Source organism: Phyllosticta capitalensis (genome assembly GCF_038381095.1).
Source record: "Phyllosticta capitalensis strain CBS 128856 chromosome Unknown BKA78scaffold_7, whole genome shotgun sequence".
In the NCBI taxonomy this organism is placed as follows: domain Eukaryota; kingdom Fungi; phylum Ascomycota; class Dothideomycetes; order Botryosphaeriales; family Phyllostictaceae; genus Phyllosticta; species Phyllosticta capitalensis.
Genome location: NW_027117445.1, coordinates 1,547,019 through 1,567,243, shown reverse-complemented (window position 1 = coordinate 1,567,243; position 20,225 = coordinate 1,547,019). Strand labels below are relative to the sequence as shown.

The following is a 20,225-nucleotide window of genomic DNA, read 5'->3' as shown; positions in this document are numbered from 1 at the left end:
GGCATCGATTCTTCTTTGAAGGCCCGCGTGAAGCGAACTCGGCAATGAAAAAGAGTGTGGTCGCGTCAAGCCCTCGGTAGTGCTAAAAGGGCGACACAGTGAGTCGCGCGTGAGTGACCTCAGAGGCGCTCCTCGGAGTTCAAAAAGTAGGGTTTTCCTGGGTCATTGAACGGCAAAGCCGAAGTCAGTAGACACACACGGAAGGAGGGTAAACTTCCCGACGACCACGGAGTGGAGAGGTGTCAACTTGGTGACCGCGACAAGACCAGAGTTGGTGCGAAGGCTTTCTCCACATGTATGAACTCGCAACTGTTGAGGCTGGTCTCATTGAGGGCGCATCGGCGAGGGAAAAAGAATGAAGTGCACAACGACCCCCCAAACTGCTGAAGTCAGGTCGTTCGCCCAAGGCACCTCTGGGCCCACTGTGGTGGTTGTCGAAGAAGGATGGAAGAAGAAAAGGGGAGAAGGTTTGGGGCGGGGCGTCGAAGTCCTTAAGTACCTACGCGGGCGGCATCAGATCACTCGGAGCGGCGCCAGATCACTCGGGGCGGCGCCAGATCACTCGAGGCAGCGAGGCAGGAGCGCTCAATCGGGAAGTCGTGATGGGCGACGGCTGCCAGATCACGGCGGGTGCGCGGTGGCCACCGGCGCTCGCTGGCAGGCATGCCCCGATTCGGCGTCGCCCCTTCCTGACCTGCTCGCGGACTCTTCTGGCTTGCAAACTAAATCTTCTTCCATCGAATTCGATTATTCAGCAGAGAAAGTAGCATCACGGCGAAGATTTGGTGTTGATGACTTGATGGCCGACCAGCACCCGCTGTCGACACTGCTCAGGGCTGCCCCCCACAAACAAGTCCTCAAGCTCCAACTCACCATTACTGATCTGTAATATGCTCAGATACCTCATGTCTCAAGGGAATTCAATGACACTTGTCGGTGATGCAGTAATCGCGCAGTGACGTCGTCCGCACCAGCACCCAGCAATCCGGGCACAGCGCGACCACCACCGCAACGTCAAATCGACACCCAGCACTACGCAGCCATTCGGCAGCTTGAATCACTCTCGATTTTGCTGACGAGTCATCCTCTACACAAAGACGCGGCGGCATAAGGCGCAAGGCGGAGATTCGTCGACACTGCTTTCAGACGCCGACCCGGCCAGCCTTCCATCCGATCACTCCAACGCCAGGTCAGGAAACGACCGCTCTACCTTTTGCATCTGATCTCGCCTTCGCAATTGGAATCTACCTTGAGTGATAATAAGACTTGTTACAGAAGGTTTGGTGGAGCTATCATGTGCTGTATGTGAAGGGCAAGAAGGCAGTGCAAGATGCTCCGTACTTCGGTGGAGTTTTCGCAGAGCAAATAGACTCAAACGCCTTGAGTTCACATCATCGACCGGCTGGTTTCTTTTGAAACATGGGACAGCAAGGCTCGCCTCTCAATCAGACGGCTTTGGGTGCACAATGGCTCCAATCGACTGTGCTTGACAGCGTCCATGTTCTACGGTGAGTCCGTCACTTTGCATGCGATACGACGAGACGTCCGCAACGGGAGGTTGTTGCTAAGAGCTAGACCAGGTGAATCACTTCCTTCTCCAAGCCCATCTCCATCGCCTCTCCATCCATGACACCATGAACGTACGCCTCGCCAACGACGCTCCAACGTCCGTCTACAGGCCGCAGCACAAACGGCAAGTCTGCGCCCATGATAATCCACACACAGTCTCCCTGCCTCATCTCCTCCGGCCCAATACCAATCATGCCCCTACAAGTTCTGAACGGTATTCGCCCCTGCAGCTTGTACCGAGCAATGTCGGCGTAGCGCACAGCATTGCGACTGTTCTTCCGCCGAGCATGATCGCTGATCAAGTCATCATACCCGTTCCGTAGCAGCGGATCTGCTCTCACCATCTCGTAGTTGTAGACGAGCCCGCGGTCCGCGATGGGCGTTCGCCATCGAGCGGCAACGACCTCGTCGTTTGTTTTGTAGCACTCATTGACGTCTGGCAGGAGTGCTTTCATATCGTTGAGCCAAGCAGCAAGCGAAGCCGTCATCTTACTGACCTCGCCGTACGCGTCCGGGGATGGATGTGATAGCCGCCGTCCCAGCAGCTCGACCACGTCGATACGCACTGCGGTGAGCGAGACGACTCCACCGGGTAGAAATTGCTCTTCCTTGACGCGCTTTCTCGGTACATAGCCCGAAGCACTATAGGCCTTTCTGCCAAACTCTCCCCTTGTCCGTCGAAACCCGGGATTGACACTTAGCGGTCGTGCAAGATATTGGGGACACCAGTTGGGTGCCCAAGAAGGCACTGTGCAGCTCTCAGAACGACACATCGGCTCGTCTGAGGCCTTGCAGAAAGACAGAACCTCAAAATTGTCGTAATGTTGCAGGAATGCCCGGGCGACGTCGTGTCTGATTTGCCCCCACTTCTTCGAATAATCAGAGTGTATGCCCAGTCTCTTTGCGTCCGTCGCCAGACCCAGCATACCAAAGACAAAATCGCGCTCGTCCGACGCCTCCAGGGGAGCATCGGGATTCGCCAGAAGATGAAGCAGCTGTCGAAGCTGGACGGCGTCCCTCGACATGACGATTGCCGTCGCCCTGCCCAACTTTTTCGTCAGGAAGTCTGCCACGGCCAGGCTTTGCCGCCCAGTCCCTGCAATGCGCAAATAGTCTCGCACGCCGCACAGCATGCTGAAGCCGCGATTGAAATCATCTGCGTTCAACGAGTACTCCCCAATCATGACGAGTGCGGCTCTGGACAAGGCCGCCTCTTGGAGCACCCAAACGCGGCGGAACCAGGGCAGTTCGAGGAACGCTCCTATGGCCTTGAGGCGCTTGGAGTCATCCTTGCAAATCACCGCAAGCACCTCTTCCAAACGTTGCTGTACGATGCCCGTGTAAGACCTCCCGTCGGCCTCGGGGTTGAACTGCACCTGGCTCCACGTGCTGACGAAGCACTTCTGCCTGCGCTCGCTCAGCCAGCGCAGACATTCGACGGCGAGGCCGCAGTCGCGGCTCGAGGGACCCAGCCAGAGGATTGTGCGCGTTGCCTTGTTGAAAATCTGGTCCATCATCGACACTTGCAGCGTCTTTTCGTCCGTGTTTGCTTGGTCGATGCATATGGCGTCGACCCAGAGATCCAAACGTTCATCCTCGCTCTTGCTCAGGTTGCTGGCCAGCCGGCGTAGCGCGGTCTCTAGGTTGGCTGTGACGTATTTACGCTGCCCGTCTACGGTGATGGGCTTTGTGTTTTGCGCGTCGCCCCAGACGTATGAGAGAGCGCTGTACTGCGCTTTGTCGGTAAGTTCGATGTGTTTCAGATTACAGCACACTTCTGATCTTTCTTTTGGATTTGAAGCCAGAGGCAGCACTTGGATTATGCGAATTTCGTCGGGCTCAAGTCGTCGGTAGGGAAAAGGGTCTGCCGTCATTTTCCTCTTCTTTGCATCGCTTGAGTCGCGATCCAATCGGAGATGCAAATCTGCAGCACAAGATACCAAGTACTTTGCCGTCCAGCTACATCACGGTGTCTTCCAGAAGGATATTGGGAACGTCGTTGAAATCATGGTCCGATGGGTACGCATTGTGCAACCTAGAAGCGAATTGGGAGACCAATCTGCCCCCACATCTTCGAATCCGCCGAATCATGGTGTTGGTTGGGTATGCATTCGATCCAATCGAGAATAGTACATTGTTTTGACGAATCAGCAACGTTGAAGCTTGACCGCTTCGTTCGAGGACGTTGTTCTGTTGTTGTGGCATCAGCGTTGACATGCCCGAGACCATCTCCGAGCGGCGATTGATTAGATATGCGAGCACTTCGGCATCATCCCGTCGTCCCCGGCATCTGCAAGACCTCGGCTTATCGGGAGCATGCCAGCTGGGCAGTCCACATGCTCGCCATGACATGCTACCAAGATCTTCGCTTTGTTTCTGTAAACATGTCTTTTTGCTTCTCCGACTCCTGCATATAGAGGATCGATCGAGACCCTGGACGACCGACTAATCTTGTAATATCTTCTTTTGTATTGTACATATCCTTTGGCCTGCGCAGAAACGACACCACAGGAGCGGACCGGACCTTATCATGGCAGCAGACGACGCCGCCGCCGCCGCACCGCCTGCGCCTTCATCAGCACCAGAACCGGCGCCCGTGTCGACGTCAAGTGAAAAAGCGCCTGCGACAGCGGCATCAAAGGCTCGAGCATCCCAAGTGCGGCGGCTACTCACAACGACGGATGTGCTCCTCCTGCGACTCTCGCGGCTCCTCTCGACGCCCTCGGGCACCGACTCGCTGCTCTGCACGCTCTCCTACACGCTGACATTCGTCGCCGCGCACACGCGAACCTATGTGTCGGCGCGGCTCGAGCGCTTCGCGGCGGCGCTGGCCATCAAGGCAACGGGCGCCCTGCTGCCCGGCGAGACGCTCATTGCGACGCTGCCGCCATCCTCGCGCTTGGTTCGCTTGAGCCGCGCCACCGATTCCATGACCAAGCTTAGCGGCGTGGTCAGCGACTTTCGCGTCTTTGTGCGCCTGTGGGCCCTCCTGGACATCTATACATGGGCGCGCGGCGTGTGGCTGGAAGACAGCGGGAAAAAGAAAAAGGATTATGTCCAGCGCGCACTAGTTTGGGGCGAGGTGGCTGCCAGCGCGGCATTCCAGGCGCTCGAGAACGGCGCATACCTCGCGGACAAGGGCGTGTTGAACGGCGAGTGGTGGACGGGGGAGAATGGCAAGCGCCGGGTAGCGAGGTGGTGGGTATGGAGTTCGCGGTTCTGGGCTGCCTACGTTGGGCTCGAGATAGTGCGGCTGGGCTGGGTATGGGCAAAAGAGGACGAGGAGGAGCAACTCTCGGAGGAGGACAAGAAGGCAAAGGCGCTGGCGTGGTGGAAGCAACTGATCAGCAATTTTGCGTGGGCCCCCATGACGCTGCACTGGAGCACCGAAGAGGGCTTCATCAGCGATGCTTGGGTTGGTGCCTTGGGGATCGTGGCCGGCGGTGTGGGGTTGTACGACAAGTGGAGGGCCACGGCTGTGTAAGAGCAAAGGCTTCGAGATCGGAAAGGGAAAAAGCTCGGACGTGGTGTGAATGTTGGAGTGTGGCCATGGATGCTCGGGCCGTGGGATGGCGTATCCTGGTGCCAGATGAAGCCGTATACCAAGTACCGGCGCAGACGATGGTCGTGTGGTACAAGGCTTGCAAATGGAATATGGAGGCAAAGGTTGCACTTTGGGGGAGGCCGTTGAGTGGAGGAATCACTTGCAGCAGATCAAACAATCATCCTCGAAGCGACGCCATGCCAAGATATACTTCTTCGCGAAAGAATCAGAAAAGATGCAGGTGTAACTGAGCACTCACATCCAACAAGTCTACATCATCCGAGTCGACATTGACCCTGCACCAAAGCTTCTCGAAATTTCCCCTTTCGCCAGTTCACAGCGACTCTCTCGGCTGTCGAGAAGCATTCGAAGTCGACTCGGCTCGACCTTTTCGGGTGTCGCGAAACAAGCGGCATGAAAAAGTTCCCGTTTCATGTCTTCGGGTAGAGACGTGCTGCCCACAGCGCCTAGCCAAACCTCGCTAACAAGACGGCGATCGCTCCCATTGACGGAACAACGTCCGTACGCCCAGGTGCCTGAGTGGCTTGCTGCTGCAACCACCACCAAGACGGAGCGAGAAAGATGAAGGGGGGAGAAATAGAAAACCTCCTGCTCGCCAGGCGCGCTCAGAAGTACCGAGTCCATATTGAGGGGACCCACTTGGTTGTAGGGCGAAGCGCCGCTGCGAGCCACCAATGGCACTGTCGACTGTATAGCACATATATATCGTGTCTGCCTTGATGTCTTCGCTGCCCTGACCAGCGCTCCCTACTGTCTGGAACAAGACCGTCCTTCTCTTCTTCGCTCACTCTCTCTCATCCATTCGCTCTTGCTTGACAAAGGCCTGGTGCCTGCTGCTTTTGACTTTTCGAATCTACACTCCCTCTTCAATCCACATTCCAAACTCCAACAATGTCTCGCAAGACTTTTGCTATCCTCGCAGCTGGCGCTGCCTCTGTTTCTGCCCACGGCATCATTCTCGACATTAGCACTGGCGGCAAGTCTTACGAGGGCTGGAGCCCCAACGACGTCTAGTAAGAACTCCTTGATCAGGGGACAGTATCGGACCATATGCTTACCGTTTCCCAGCGTCACGCCCACTCCCAACGTTGCGGCATGGCACGCCGGTGGCTACGCCATGGGCCCCATCACCGACTATTCGAGCTCGAGCATGAACTGCCATGACAATGCCACCGCTGCCACGTCGTACATGACCGCCGCTGCCGGCGCCGACCTCAACATTGTCTGGGGCCAGTACTCTGGCAACGGCGGCTGGCCCGAGTCACATAGGGGACCCATAATTTCAGTACGCAACCAACTATACAACCAACTATACAACCAACTATACAACCAACTATACAACCAACTATATAACTAACTATATAACTAACTATATAGTACATGGCTCCCTGCGGTGACGACGCGACTGGAGACTGCACCAAGCTTACTGTTGACGACCTGAAGTGGACCAAGGTCTACCAAAGCGTAAGTGGAGTGGAAACCCACCACCGCTTCTTCTCTTGCTGACAACTTTTCAGGGCCTCATCACTGGCGGCAGCGTCGACGAGCAAGTCTGGGCGACGGACAAGCTGCGCTCGGACAACAAGACGGTCGCGACAATCCCGTCGGCGCTCAAGGCCGGCAACTACGTGTTCCGCAACGAAATCATTGCGCTGCACAACGGCGGCACCGCCAACGGCGCCCAAAACTACCCCCAGTGCTACAACGTCAAGGTGACGGGCTCGGGCTCGTCGTCGCTCCCCGCCGGCACTGCTGGCACCGCCCTCTACACGGCCAAGGACCTCATCTTCAACATCTACGACACCGTCTCCAGCTACACCGTCCCCGGCCCGGCGCTGTGGTCCGCTGCTGGTGGCTCCTCTGGCTCTTCGTCTGGCAGTGCTTCGACCCCTGCCGCTGAGACTCCGGCCGCGTCGACCCCTGCGGTTGTCTCTACTCCGGCTGCTGCCACTCCTACCACGCTGCAGACGGTTGCCAGGACGACTCCTGCCACCCAGGCCACCTCTGCTGCCGCCGCCAACGCTGCTTCGACCGACGACAACGAGTACGACTGCTAAGCGGTTGACGAAGAGTGGGTGAGAAGTCGTTGAAGGGTTGAGATTTGGTGGATGTCGAGGTCATGTAGAAAAGTCCCTTCTTGATGTATATATTGTAGACTTTGAATGTATCCAGACGGTCATGATGGCATCAAGAGACATGCGTACGATTTCGTTGTGAGATTCCTGGCCAGTTAAACCACCTGGGGAAGTTGTTGAGTTCTCGTGTTCTCCCAGCGTGAAGGACTAGATGGCCTTCCGAAGGCGACATGAAAAAAGAAACTCGAAAGACAACGGCTTGATAGAAGAGGAGGAGAGACAGCTGAAAAAGTGCGAAATCTCAGACCAGAGTAGCATGAAAGTTTGAAAATGCCTGATCCTGATGGACGGTTTGTCGATTGCCGTTGTCAGTGGACGCTTCCTCGAGGAGGATATGGTGGAGACATCTCCAGTGAAACATCTCAACAGGTCGACATATTAAAATTCAAAGCACCGTTTGAGAATGACCAGCAATGACAAGACGAAAGAAGGGCGATGATGAGAACCGGGGGTCGGAGGTTGGATTTGAAAGTTGCGCTATACCCAATCGGGGATAGTTGCAAAAGATTCCCAAAAATTTCCGCACGCACAGCGGCCAACAGAGCTTCTACCGCGCGAGACGGATCTCCAGCTCCACGCCTCAACAACCAGCACCAACCGCGCCGTTTCACGCCCCCCACCTCACACAATGGCCAAGGAAAAGACCGTCAAGGACAAGAAGGAGAAGAAGGAGAAGCGGTCCGAGGCCGACGGCGTCAAGAAGAGCAAGAAGGACAAGAAGGAAAAGAAGACGTCGGAGCACGTCACCGAGGCCCTGATTGCCAGCATCAGCGAGCCCGCGGCCGAGACCAAGCTCGTCGTTGCGGCCAAGGCGGACGAGAGCGGCGATGAGGATGCCGCTGCCACTGGCGTTGTGAGGGGCGCGCTGGTGCCCTTTGCTGTGCCGCTGGCCGACGAAAAGGTCACCAAGAAGCTCTTCAAGACGGTCAAGAAGGGTACGTTTTTGTCAATTCAACACCACATTTCAGAATCTGCAACTGACTGCTCGTCCCGCATACAGCCGCCAAGAACAAGACGCTCAAGCGCGGCGTCAAGGAAGTCGTCAAGGCCGTCCGCAAGTCGTCGACGAATCTGCCCGCGTCGTCGGCCGTGAGCGACCCGACCGCCGTCGTCGTCATCGCCGCCGACATCTCGCCCATGGACGTCATCTCGCACATCCCCGTCCTGTGCGAGGACCACAACATCCCCTACATCTTTGTCGCGTCGCGCGCCGAGCTGGGCGCCGCCGGCAACACCAAGCGCCCCACCTCGGTCGTCATGCTGTGCAAGGACCGCACGGGCAAGAAGGGCGACGCGAAGGCCGAGGACGAGGCCGACTTCAAGGAGGCCTACGACGGCGTTGTCAAGGCCGTCCTCAAGGCCCAGGCGGGCGTTACGCGCTAAGCTGCAAGACTTGTGACCGCGGCTTCGAAACGAGGACGATATGGGACGACGCAGCAGAGAAGAGCAGGACGAGCAACGGGACACGTTGGAGGCAGTATGCGCAAGATGGGCGAGGAGGATAACAGTTTTCCCAATCCGTGGTTTCCTCGCAACGGTGGATGTCGACTGTAGTTCATGGGACGGGGCGGGGCGAAATACGGCGTTGTTGGCTGGTCTAAACCAAAGGGGCTTCATTGTTTGTGCATGGGGCATCTCATCATTATCATCAAAAGGCGGGTGTTCCGATTCTGTCTGTAAATTCGGGTGTCTCTTTGTGAGAGAGCCTTGCCGCACGATGCTCTGCGGCGAAAATGGAAAAGAACTTCAAATCAAACATGACCTGTTGCGGGGAATGTGACTTGAAGAGCTGCTGGGATTCACTCGCGGGCAGTGAGTAGAACAAGACCCTTGAAGATTGCTTCACTCTTTTCATAGAGGTCAAATGATTCAAGATTATCTTTCAATTGATGCAGGGCCGGGTATATATCCATCCTATTCTTCTGCCAGAACAAAAACCAAAACGCCTCTAACCCCCTTATATCCAGTTGCTTTTCCCGCTCCCAAGCCAGTAACACCTATCCATGCTATGGTACAAAACAAACACCCCTTAGACTTCTCGTCTAAAACACCCACGACGGCAACACCCTCGGATCCCTTGGCATCCGCCGTCCATCCTCGCCATCACACTCAACGTACGCCGGCGTGCTCGCACCACTGCCCATCTCCTCGTCGGTGTCCGGCGGGCTCATCATGACGAGCTCCAGCCAGCGGGCAAAGTTGGGCTCGACGGCGCCGTTGATCTTGACGCGGCCGACGCCTCGGACCTCTTCAAACAGGCGCAGCGCAGCGTAGTCGACCGCGTCGCCAAACGCCGCCTGCCAGACGTCGAGCTCGAGCGACTCGGCGCCCGAAAAGGCGGCTGCCACGTCGGCCGCCGTGTACGAGGGGTCCGTGTCCAGCCGCACGGCGACGCGCCAGTGTTGGATTTGGCTGATGACCGAGTTGGCGAGGACGGGCCGCGAAGGGCGTACCAGGTGCGGCATCTTGGTCAAGAGAGAGGGGTGCGCGGCGAAGGTGTTGCGCGCGTAGAGGATTGGGGTTGCTTCCTCGTAGATGGCGCGGCAGGTGCTGAGGATGGCGGGGTGGATGTCGGCGCGTGGCAGCTTGCTGCTGGCCGTCACCGTGTGGCAGTGGCGTGCCTTGGCTTGCAGCGAGGGGAGCGAGTCCGAGGTGAGCAGGAGCTCGTAGATTTGGTTTCTCAGCTCTCCCGGGAGGCGCAGGAAGGGGAACGTCTTTTGTTCCTGTTGGCGTTCTTGCTGGACGGGCTGGAGGGCTTTGGGTTCCTCGGCCCGCAGCGTGATGGTGGGTCTTCTCCGTGAGGAGGTGGTGGTTGATGTTGATATGGTTGCGGTGGCCATGATGGTGTTGAGTTTGATTGGTCTTCCCACAACAAGGTAGTGATTTGAAAAAGGTTGATGTGTAGATTGTCTTCAAGGAGGAAGTGTAATTGATCTCAAGGCTTCTTGTACTGATGAGCAGTAAACACCTACCGTAGGAGGCAGCACCAGCTGGTATATATCTTTGAGCAAAAGCATGGTTCCGGGAGTCGGAGGGTCCAGGTATGACGAGTTCTGCCTTATCACGTTAGCATGTGAAGATTCTCTGTGCAATTTTGACAAGAACACGGTCCGGAACCCCTATTTCCCCTGCAGTGCAAGCTGAGTCTTTTGATGTGCAGGAGCAGTCGTTGGGCAGGGCGACGAATATTTCTCGGGTGTTGCGTTGATAGGGTCGGAGCGGCGTGGACTTATCTCGGCCCTGCCTTTTTCTCGCGCCGCTCTTCCGATGCCGCCGTGTCAGTCACGCCAGCGGCTCTGCTGGTCGAATGACTGTCGCGAGACGACGCCTCCCTTGTGCCACAAACTTTGTCTTCAAGACCATCCTCGTCATCGACGCCCTTTCTTGACTTGCAACTTCATTCTGAAAGCATCGACTGCGCGAACAGACTTCCTGATTACTCTCAACCGTCAACTACCGTTCTTGGCTTCGCCCTGTCGGTAGTCAAGAGCGCGCCGAGCCTTGATATCTCCCACCGGACGACTGATCTCGGGCATACCCAGAGCAATCGACAAGGACGGAGGAAACTCCAACGGATGCTACGGACTGGCGCAGGGTGCGCAGCGACTACTTTATACTTCTTGCAACCTGGGCACGGGCTCCCGAGCCATATCACCACCCATCGGCAGCGGAAGTGGCATGTTGTGATCACAAATCGTGAGCGCGAACGGGCCGCACCCGCCCGCTTCCCGTTCACAAACACACGGATATCGCAGGATTCAGTCGTCAGTCCGCGGCATCCGTCTCTCGGCCTGACGTCGTCGCGCATCAACGGCATCGTCCCGGAGAGCCTCTACCTTCCTTCACCTCTTGCCGACTTTGCAAGTTTGCTTGGTGTTGCAAGATGCCGAGGTATATCATTGTACAGATGACTATTTTGCTCCGTAGGTTGCCGCCAGTCTCTCCAACAGGTGGTCCTTCGCCGTCAAAACTTGCGTCCTTTCACTCACGCCGTCGTCTCCTCCTCTGACTTGATTCCTGATGATCGGACTGGGGATCGGCACCAGCTTGGCATCGTCCACCGGGTGGCAGAAGAATGCCATGCTGTACCGGTCCTGTCCCTTTCCCTCCACCAGCTCTGGCGGGAAGACTACCCTGTGCACTGTACTCTTGAGGAGGCCGTCTGTCCAATAGCTCAAAAGATCCCCTATATTTACCAGTATGGGCGGCGCACTCGCGTTTGCTGGATTGACTGGTACTGGCGTCCAGACTCCCGTTCGAGGAAGGATTTCTAGGCCTGGTTGTCCGTTTGGTTGCTGAAATAGAAGGGTGATGCTGCCGTAGTCCGAATGCGCCCCGGCACGTATGTCCGTCGTCTCAATGGGTGGCAGCGCCGGATACTGAAAGGTCAATATATTTGAGTGAGGAAAGTCAGCAAACACTTACATAGAGAAGCCTCAGAATGCTCCCTGATGGCCCCTTGTTGCGGTCATGGCGCTCAGCAAACCAGCTTTCTCCCCCTCGTCTGAAGGGATTTCGAGCGCAGCTGCGAGCAGCTGTAAGATGCTGTTGCATAAGGCGTGGCACTGGTCAAAGAAGCGGCCTAGTTGTGCCTCGTGGGATCGAAACGGGGCAGGGAGTGGTTGAGAGGCTTTGCCGTTGGTGTATTCTCCGACGTTGAACGCCCTGTGGATTTAGAGGGTTGTTTGCGGTAAATTTGGATAGTGGACCAACTCTTTGAAATCGCCTCGCTGATGAAAGTCAGAAAGTGTCACGAGAGAGCAGCAGAGGAATAAAGATAAATTGACAGCTAAATGAATGTACCTTTTGAGTCTTTGGGTCTAGCATTTCCCGCTGCATGCCCACCCAGCCTTGATTTTTGTCCGTTTGATAAGGGCACTCAGCCTTGACGGGGTCTGGAGATTTGAAAAATGTTTTGGACTTGTCAAGTTAGAGTTTAGATATGTGCATGAATACTTCAAGAGAGGCTGGCCAACCAGATCAAACATGCTTTCCACGTCTTTTGGGGGAATCTGAGCGGCATTATCGCTGTTGGCTATGTAGACGAAGCCATGGGTGCAAGCAGCGTCGAGCAGACGCTTGGCCACCTCTTGGCTCGGAGATGAAATGTCAATGACGGGAATATGGATGGCCATGGATGCGGTGGTGGACGAAAAAGGGCAAACAGCGAAAGTGGTGGACTGGTGGTGAGGTTGTAGGGCTGATTGGCGCTATTCTCCAAGTGGCATGGTGACAGCGTGGGCCGTCCGCGAAGCTGCGGCGCGTCAGTCGAGCTCCGTTCAACATCAACACTCCGACTCCCGCTCCTCTCCCCGCAACCTCCCTGTCCTCATCTCCTCCCGCGGCCCCGCCAGTGGAAGCTGCCCCTGTTCTTTGCGGCGTCGGCGTCTGGCGTTGCGCTTCCATTTCTCACCTAAAACCCCTTCCGCCGTTTGTTTTCCATCCTTACAAGCTACAAACCCGACATGATTTCGATGAACGACGACTGGACCGCCAACCTGGCCGAGCACTCCAAAATCGACGAGCTCGCAGGCTATACCGTTGCCATTGATGCCGCCGACTACCTCAACCGCCTTCTCAATGATCCGCACTTCAAGGAATCGTTGCTGCCCGCCCTTGGCGGCCTGCCCTTCTCCATGAAGCGCTGCGTCAACGAGGACCTCGCGCGCTGGAAGAGCGCCAATATTTCGCCCTTTTTCGTTTTCAGTGGCCTGACTGTGGGTAAGAGGGATGAAGCCAAGGCTTTCTTGGTGTCGGACGAGGCCGGGCTCAAGACAGATCACGCGTGGGAGCTCTACAACCAGGGTGAGGCGGAGCGCGCTGTCGCAACCTTTGGTGAAGCTCGTGAGTGGCTCCAAAAGCCCCTACAACTCGAGAGCCGCTAAATTTCCTAACGGTCCGTACTCAGCCTTGACCAAAACCGACGATTACTTGCGCCATTTCCAAGTCCTCCTGAACGAAGCCGATGTCCCGTTTCTGGTTGCGCCGTATACGGCTTGGGGCCAGGTGAGGTTACAGAGCCGCTCTGCGGGCGGGGGCGCTAACATGTATCCAGCTCGCATACCTCGAAAAGACGGCGAAGCACATGTTCCAAGCCATCTCCGGCCCCTCTGAGATTCTCCTCTTTGACGTCGATCAAGTAATTATAAACTGGGACTGGGACAACAAGGAGTTTACGTGGTTGAGGAGGAGGAGCTGCATCATGGACTTGGGGAACCTTCCTGCGGATCAGTTTGTCGACGCATGCATTCTGTCTGGCACAAGCTTCCTCACGCCCCTGCCGATGCTCGAGAGTTCCCCGCGCAGGAACAAGACCAAGATCAAGGCTGCCGTCGAGATGATGATGTCTCTTGGCCGGACCGGCATGTCTGTATGCCAGCACTATCAGGACGACCCTAAGCTGCGACAGCTCAACTACGTGGACAAATTTATGCGCGTCAAGATGGCCGTTCAACACCATATCGTACTCTCCCTTGATGGGAAGGTCCACATGTTTGACAACGACAATGCCCCCGGAGACGTGCACGAGTTCATGAGCCAACGCTTGCCCGACGAGATATATTTCTACCTTTCACGAGGAGCCATTGGCCCGAGAGTGCTCAGCATGCGCACGTCAGCCGAAGTCGTCGAATACGCCCCACTAGATGGAGGAGAGTCGCAAGAGTATCGCGACCTTGTGCGCAACGACTTGGTGCCGCTGAGAGCGACGACGATTTCCCTTCTCTCTTCATCGCTCCATCGCTTCTACCAACACAAGGACGTCTCCCTCAGGGTTTGGTTCGACCGCACCAACGCAAACACGATTTCTCTGCGGGAAGCTGCCGACTTTCGCCCCATCATCAGCAACTGGAACGTCAAAGCTTCGCTCATTCAAGAAAAGGTCAAGTCGCTGGAAGGTGCCGACACTCTCGGCTTCGCTGTGCAGGCGCTCAAGGACGCTGAGTTTGCTGAAAAGACGGTTACTAAGAGAGACCCGAGCAAGCTCCTCTCGGCCAGCGACGAGATTCTCTACAACTCTGTTTGGCGCTTCTTGCAACTGCGCGAATTCGTCGACTCGAGCCACAAGCTCACTGGTTGGGGCGAGGCTCTCTCCGCCTCGATATCTGCGCTCAAAGGTCGCCCTGAGCTCGAAGAAGCCGTGTTCCTTGCAATCGAGCTGGCCCGCCTCAATCTTCTCAACGCCAACACCATGTTCCCCTCCTACGGCGGTCAACCACTCCGCGGCTCAGAAACGGACAAGCGCAACACGCTCCTCGTGTCTCGCGTCGCATGTCTAGGGAAGCTCCGCCACCGCGCGATTGGCTTCACGGGCCCCCTCTCGCGCCACCTCCTGGGCTACCACAGCATCATCTCGGCCGTCAGCAGCAGCCTGCGCGACCTGGCCGAGGTCAGCCTGACGACGCTGCTGCTCAACGGTGACGCGGAGCGCGACCGCTCCGACTACACGGACCTGGGCATCAAGCTGCCGTTCCTGCTTCCCAACGACTGCGCCCTGGGCATCGCCGTCAAGTCGTACCTCGACGAGCTGCACGTCCAGCCCGAGCCCACCAACCAGGAGGCCCGCGTCAACACCAAGCTGCGCGCCGCCCGCGACTGGTTCCCCGAGAGCGTCGACCTCGCCGGCGACCTCGACACCGCGTGGAAGCTGTGGGAGGCCGTCTACACCGGTGTCAAGGTCGCGGCGGACAAGGGCTTAATCAAGGAGAGCGGCGCCATGTGGGATGACGTGAACCGGTGGGTGATTGCCAGGCGCTGAGTCTGTCTGCGCTAGTGGAGGGCGACATAGACCAGAGTTTGGGTTGGTTGTTTGCGGTTGGGCGTGCGCGCTTGCTTGCTTGCTAGGTCTTCAGCGTTAAAGTGCTTGGTAGCGCGACATTGCCTGGCTTGCAGGAGACTGGGAAGAGAAGAGATTATAACGACGGACGGGGATTGATAGATACCACGATGAGGCTTGAGTTGTGAAAAGAGGCAGCAAGACGGACAGGCAGACAACGGCAGACCACAGCGCTGGGGTTTGGCCTACTGACTGAGGAGCTGCAGCAGTACGTAAGTAGGGACGAGATAGTAAGGTAGCGAGCGAGAGACAAAAGTTTGAAAAAAAAAAAATTACTTGACCCATACCACAAACTCCAACAACCTGCACGGCTTGTACAACAACTTGTCCAACTAATTCCAGATTCCTCCTCGCCAACTGACCACACGCGACGCGAGCTTCGTTGCAACAGCACAAGGAGTCATCTGCGTCCTTTGGCTTTGCCGGAAGTGTGGCATACTTTTAAGAACCCCCGAAACCTTTTGACGTCTCAAAACGATGGCCATTGTTTGTCCGCCCCCGGTTGATGAAGGGAACAACGTTGAGTTGGAATAATGGAGAAGATGCGATTTTTTCCCGGCGATGTTTTTGATGACCACAAAACAACCGAGGGCTTACTGTCACTGCAGACCCACGGGTCTGGAAGAGTGTAGACTAATCATTGCCACTGCGAATGGTTGGCAGCTTGCAGCTGGCGCTACCTGGCTCGTTCTCCGGGACCGGCCCTTGGCGCAGTGGATGGGGATTTTGTGCGCGTTGTATGCAACAGTGTGGTTCATTTAGGGAGACTTTGCGGGATGTGGAGGACTATTGCAACCACCTCACTTAGTCACTACCTATCTATCTAGCTACGAGTGAGATCGATCGACTCCCACCACCACCACCACCTCCTCCTCCTCCTCCTCCTCCTCCTCCTCCTCCTCTTCACGGGCCCCTCCCCCAATGCAACCGCTGCCACTCATACAGCACGACGGCGGCCGCCGTCTGCACATTCAGACTCCTCGTCACGCCCAGTTGCCGTATCTCGACGCATCCATCACACTCGGCCAGCACCTCGGCGGGGATGCCCTCGCGCTCGCTCCCCATGACCAGCACACACTCCCGCCTCAACACCTCCCTCGTCTCGTCCGCGTCCGCCCCCAGCACGACGCTGCGGTCCGTCTGCTCGACGCCGACGACGGCGTAGCCGCGCGCCTTTTGCGCGCGGAGGAAAGCGGGCAGCGAGGCGGGCGGCGTCGCGGCCATGGGGACGTGCGAGTGCGACGAGACGGAGACGGACGTGAAGTCCTTGTGCGTCAGCGTGGCCAGCGTGCGCAGGTGCAGCGAGGCGCAGCCGAAGATTTCGGCGAGGCGCGAGAGCCCGCCGAGGTTGTAGGGGTTGTCGATGAGGGAGCCGATGAGGATGACGGGGGAGGGGCGGGCGCTGGTGGTGGTGGTGGTGGATGTAGAGGAGAGAGAGGGTGGTGCCAGCAGCGCGTTTTGCCAGGCTTGCCCTTTGGTTTGCAGGAAGTTTGTCGACGAGGGGGCGGGCGCTGCGGCTTCTGCGGTAGGTGGAGGCCGCGATGCGACGTCGAGGGTCAGCTTGACGGCGGTGGATGTTTCGGCGTTGGTTGGCGGAGCAGAGGCGCTCATAGCGACCTTCTGGTCCCCCATGGTCAGACGCGGAGCCAGTATCTTGCCGTCAGGGCCCTTGGTATCCTCGTATAAAACGGCGCGGAAATCGTCCATGGAGATGATACGCGGCTCCGCCGGCTCCAAATCGAGATAGCTGCCCTGGAACAGTGTAAACAGGTTGCAGTCACCCACAGGATCAAACCACTCGAGCGTGCGGTCAGGCGGCGGCGTCGAGTATTTGTCCAAAGACCGAATATGCCTATTCAGCGCCGCAAACACGGGGTTCTCGACGAGCTTGTTCCAGCCCTTTGCGGCCGCATGGTCCCATAGCGGGAGAAATGACCACTGCGACTCGTGGCGGATGACAATCTTGTGGCTGGCCGAGTACGGCACCAGGATGGTCATGAGCCGCAGCGCAAAGTCCTCGTCGGCGTCCCACAGACGCGCGACGATGATGCCGAGCTTCATGACTGACGCCAGGAATTTGGGGTTCGTGTGGTCGTCCGTGTCCAAGAGTTCGAGTAGCCTGCTGCGCAAACTCTTTCTCGCCACGTAGATGGTCGAGATGATCCACTCGAGCAAGAATCTGTACCGCGGGAGCGGCTCGATGGCGAGAATCTTGAAGAATGCTTCAAGCTTTTCAGAGACCTCGTCGTCAGTCAGGCTGGAGAAGGCGCGGCCTTGGAGGAGAATCAGAGTCTGGAGTTGCGTCGACTCTTTCCACTTGCTGACCATGGGGATTGGCATCTTTTGGTGGATCCACGGATCCATCAATCGTTCCACGATGCGCATCGCCATCGGGCGGTCCGAGTCGCGCAGTCGGTTGAGCATGTCAAATACGTAGGCATAGCCGCGCGCTTCGGTCGGACCGTAGTAGTACTCGTATGTGCAGTGAGGGACCAGGACCGAAAGTTTGTTGGCAACGGCGGCTTCGAGGAGGATCTCCATGCGTGGTGATGGTGGCTTATTAGCGAAGCGGACAACAAAGTCTTCGATTGGAAGCCAGTCGCATGCGTCTGGCACTTGGAAGTATGCTCGTCTGATTGCTCTGGCCAAAGGTGTGAGCACAAAGATTCGACTTTCAGCAAAGGTGAAAAGGTCGAATAGTGCTCCAGACAGGAGCGTGCGAGTATCTTCAGAAGCAGCTTGGAGGATCGCAGGGTGGTAAAGCAGTTCCGGGAGCTGCATAAGAGCAGGCCGAGGATACTCTTGTCGCTCCATTTCATCCCAAATGGCTTCAAGCGCCAGGTGAAGATCTTCTGAGTCGAAGTCTGTCCTGCTGACGATTACTTTGCGGATATAGTTGCATCCGTCAATGAGGCCCTCGTTGTGCAGACACTTGTGCTTCGTGTCTTTCAAAATCTGCAAGAAGGAACTTATCGTTGGCTGAGAGCCAGCAGGGACCTCAAAGGCACTAGTCAGGCCATCACTTGGTGCACTCATGTTGGCATTCCTTGCATGGGAGGTGATCAGCTCGGAGCTCCTCTTCTTTTGCAAATCGTCCCATCTCATCTTCAAAAGGTTGTAGCCGGGAACAGTAGCAAGTATTTCAGGCTTGTCCTGGACAGATTCCTCAATCATGACCGACGCAGCAGCGGTAGCAAAGTCGCGGACTACTTCTGGAAGCCCAGTCTGCATGGCGACTTGTACGAGGAGTGGTATGTCTTGGGGATGGAGGGGCTCGCGCCTCTTCATGCCATTCAGAATGCCCTGCAGGCAGTACGAGTGAGCGTGCTGGAATAGTCTTTTTCCTTTTTCATGGAGGAAGGACAACACTTCTCGCTCATACTCTCGGCGGCGATACTTGTTAGAACAGCCTTGTATCAGACGTTCAATGTACAGGCTCAGCTTCTCGCCGTGCAGGCATCGAACATCTTCTCGGTTTCTTGACAGCGTCCCTGTAAAAAGCCAGCCTTGAGTGGCCCAGGGCAAGAAAGACGATGTCAAATAGTCGTGGCTAATTGGGTCAGGAGAATTGGGTCTTGACACCAAATCAGCCAAGATTTGGTTGCCAATCATTTTGCGAATGCCATCTTGGACCGACGTGCTTAAGGATGCGCGCAGAAGCGTGATGATCCAAGTGTTGTGGACCCTAGATTCAAAAGACAGAGCACGGAGATCAGGAAGACATGCCTCTACTTGGTTGAGATATCTTCCGAGAATGATGGTCTCAAACAGTGTGCAGTATCGCGTATAGTCAGTCTCGAACTCTGGGGTATTCGCATCCCGAACGTAGGGATGAACTTCCTGCTGTTGGTCCTTGACGAATCCAACAGAGGCGCGAAGAATGAAAAGGCAGTACTTGCGCTGCTCAGAAAATCCGTCTACAAGGCCTCTTTGCAGAAAGATCCAGTACTTGTATTGCTTGAGGATCTCAACAGAGGGCCCGAGCTCTCCGCTAAGGGAGAACCATCTGAACCATATGTGGAAGGCTGAAAGAGAGAAGCGAGGATCTGCAGAGGAGAGCAGATCCTTGATGCGAGACCAGATGACTGATCCCAGAGGGCCCTCGATGGGGGCAAAGACGTCGGAGCCGTCGTCATGAGACAAATCCAACGAAACTTGAGCTGCGCGGATTGAGTAAAATGCAGCGGACAAGACATCTCGACTTGCATCTGATATTTCTTGGGATGTCGCGCCCAAGAATACAAGCAGGGCTTGCAGGAGGTTGACGGACAGATTGCAAGGATTTTCAGAAAGGAAATAAAACTTGAAAAAATCGAGATAGCTGACCAGGCGACGGTCATCCAAAGCGTCGCCGTCGGAAGAGTGCCTCCAGGAAATGGAAGTCGGCACGGCCAGTTGGTTGTTGTGGTGAAGGGCTAGGGCGGATTTGGAAAGGTCACGGCCGATAGAGGACAGCAACTGGGAGGCCAATAGTCGGTCCCGGGAACAAATGTCAATGGTGTCCTGATGGGAGTCGGAGTGGCAGACGGTCTCGAGGAGCAGTTGCAAAAAAAGAGACCTGGCGTGGGTCGCGTCGCAATCCTGTCGGTGGAAGTTTCAGCCATGGTGAAACCAAAAAAAAGGTCCTCGAGGCCACGCTGCTCACGTCAGGCGACATGGCTCACCTCGGGGCATTGCTGTAGCAACTCGGCAGCCAGACGGGCGGAAGCAAAGTCAATGTGGCCGTGCTGGGCGCGGCCGTAAAGGTCGTTGACCAAGTCGGCCAGAGCGCCAGGGCGTTCGCTGGGCGGCAGACGAAGGAGCAAGAGATGAGCGGCGCCTCGCTCCAACGGCGCAGGTGGTGAGGCGGCCATGGCGGCGTGAAACAAACAGCGGGCGGAGCCAGAGACGGAATGCTGAGGAAACGAGAGTGTTTCCTGGGGTTTCCTGCGAGGGAATCCCTTGGTTGCTGTCAGGGTGGTGTCGGTTGCTGTCAGGTCATGTCAAAGCCGAGAGTCAACAAAGGAAGACGGGAAGTTGAGGACATTTAACACAACACCAACCTTACAAGAACATCAGAGTGCTATCTTCGTCCTCACGGCCGCACCGCAAATTTGTCGCCGCCTCTCTTCGTCGCGCACCC

General features: G+C 56.5%; 7 protein-coding genes across 7 annotated transcripts; 3 read left to right on the top strand and 4 right to left on the bottom strand.

The window, feature by feature from the left end:
• Positions 1–1,505: 1,505 nt before the first annotated feature.
• Positions 1,506–2,940, bottom strand: BKA78DRAFT_319232 (uncharacterized protein). Its single transcript, XM_066888841.1, has one exon. It carries the CDS (start codon positions 2,751–2,753, stop codon positions 1,572–1,574), a length of 1,182 nt encoding a protein of 393 aa, XP_066742822.1. The 5' UTR covers positions 2,754–2,940; the 3' UTR covers positions 1,506–1,571.
• A 1,159-nt stretch (positions 2,941–4,099) lies between these two features.
• BKA78DRAFT_332419 (uncharacterized protein) lies at positions 4,100–5,053 on the top strand (the record flags this gene model as incomplete). Its single annotated transcript, XM_066889981.1, has 1 exon — positions 4,100–5,053. One exon carries the CDS (start codon positions 4,100–4,102, stop codon positions 5,051–5,053), a length of 954 nt encoding a protein of 317 aa, XP_066742821.1.
• Positions 5,054–5,892: 839 nt separating this feature from the next.
• Positions 5,893–7,688, top strand: BKA78DRAFT_168303 (glycosyl hydrolase family 61-domain-containing protein). Its single transcript, XM_066883199.1, has 4 exons — positions 5,893–6,147; positions 6,203–6,419; positions 6,512–6,598; positions 6,652–7,688. The coding sequence occupies exons 1-4, from the start codon at positions 6,026–6,028 to the stop codon at positions 7,189–7,191; spliced, it is 966 nt and encodes a 321-aa protein (XP_066742820.1). The 5' UTR covers positions 5,893–6,025; the 3' UTR covers positions 7,192–7,688.
• Positions 7,689–7,818: 130 nt separating this feature from the next.
• On the top strand, positions 7,819–9,147 carry BKA78DRAFT_285164 (40S ribosomal eS12 domain-containing protein). The gene is made up of 2 exons (XM_066885699.1): positions 7,819–8,204; positions 8,270–9,147. The coding sequence occupies exons 1-2, from the start codon at positions 7,898–7,900 to the stop codon at positions 8,650–8,652; spliced, it is 690 nt and encodes a 229-aa protein (XP_066742819.1). The 5' UTR covers positions 7,819–7,897; the 3' UTR covers positions 8,653–9,147.
• Positions 9,108–10,322, bottom strand: BKA78DRAFT_168261 (uncharacterized protein). Its single transcript, XM_066883198.1, has one exon. The coding sequence runs from the start codon at positions 10,107–10,109 to the stop codon at positions 9,312–9,314; it is 798 nt and encodes a 265-aa protein (XP_066742818.1). The 5' UTR covers positions 10,110–10,322; the 3' UTR covers positions 9,108–9,311.
• An 858-nt stretch (positions 10,323–11,180) lies between these two features.
• On the bottom strand, positions 11,181–12,404 carry BKA78DRAFT_332418 (uncharacterized protein; the record flags this gene model as incomplete). Its single annotated transcript, XM_066889980.1, has 6 exons — positions 11,181–11,624; positions 11,695–11,717; positions 11,756–11,934; positions 11,983–11,999; positions 12,073–12,189; positions 12,246–12,404. 6 exons carry the CDS (start codon positions 12,402–12,404, stop codon positions 11,181–11,183), a joined length of 939 nt encoding a protein of 312 aa, XP_066742817.1.
• Positions 12,405–16,006: 3,602 nt separating this feature from the next.
• BKA78DRAFT_297284 (uncharacterized protein) lies at positions 16,007–19,956 on the bottom strand (the record flags this gene model as incomplete). The annotated part of the gene is made up of 2 exons (XM_066886745.1): positions 16,007–19,684; positions 19,768–19,956. 2 exons carry the CDS (start codon positions 19,954–19,956, stop codon positions 16,007–16,009), a joined length of 3,867 nt encoding a protein of 1,288 aa, XP_066742816.1.
• Positions 19,957–20,225: the final 269 nt, after the last annotated feature.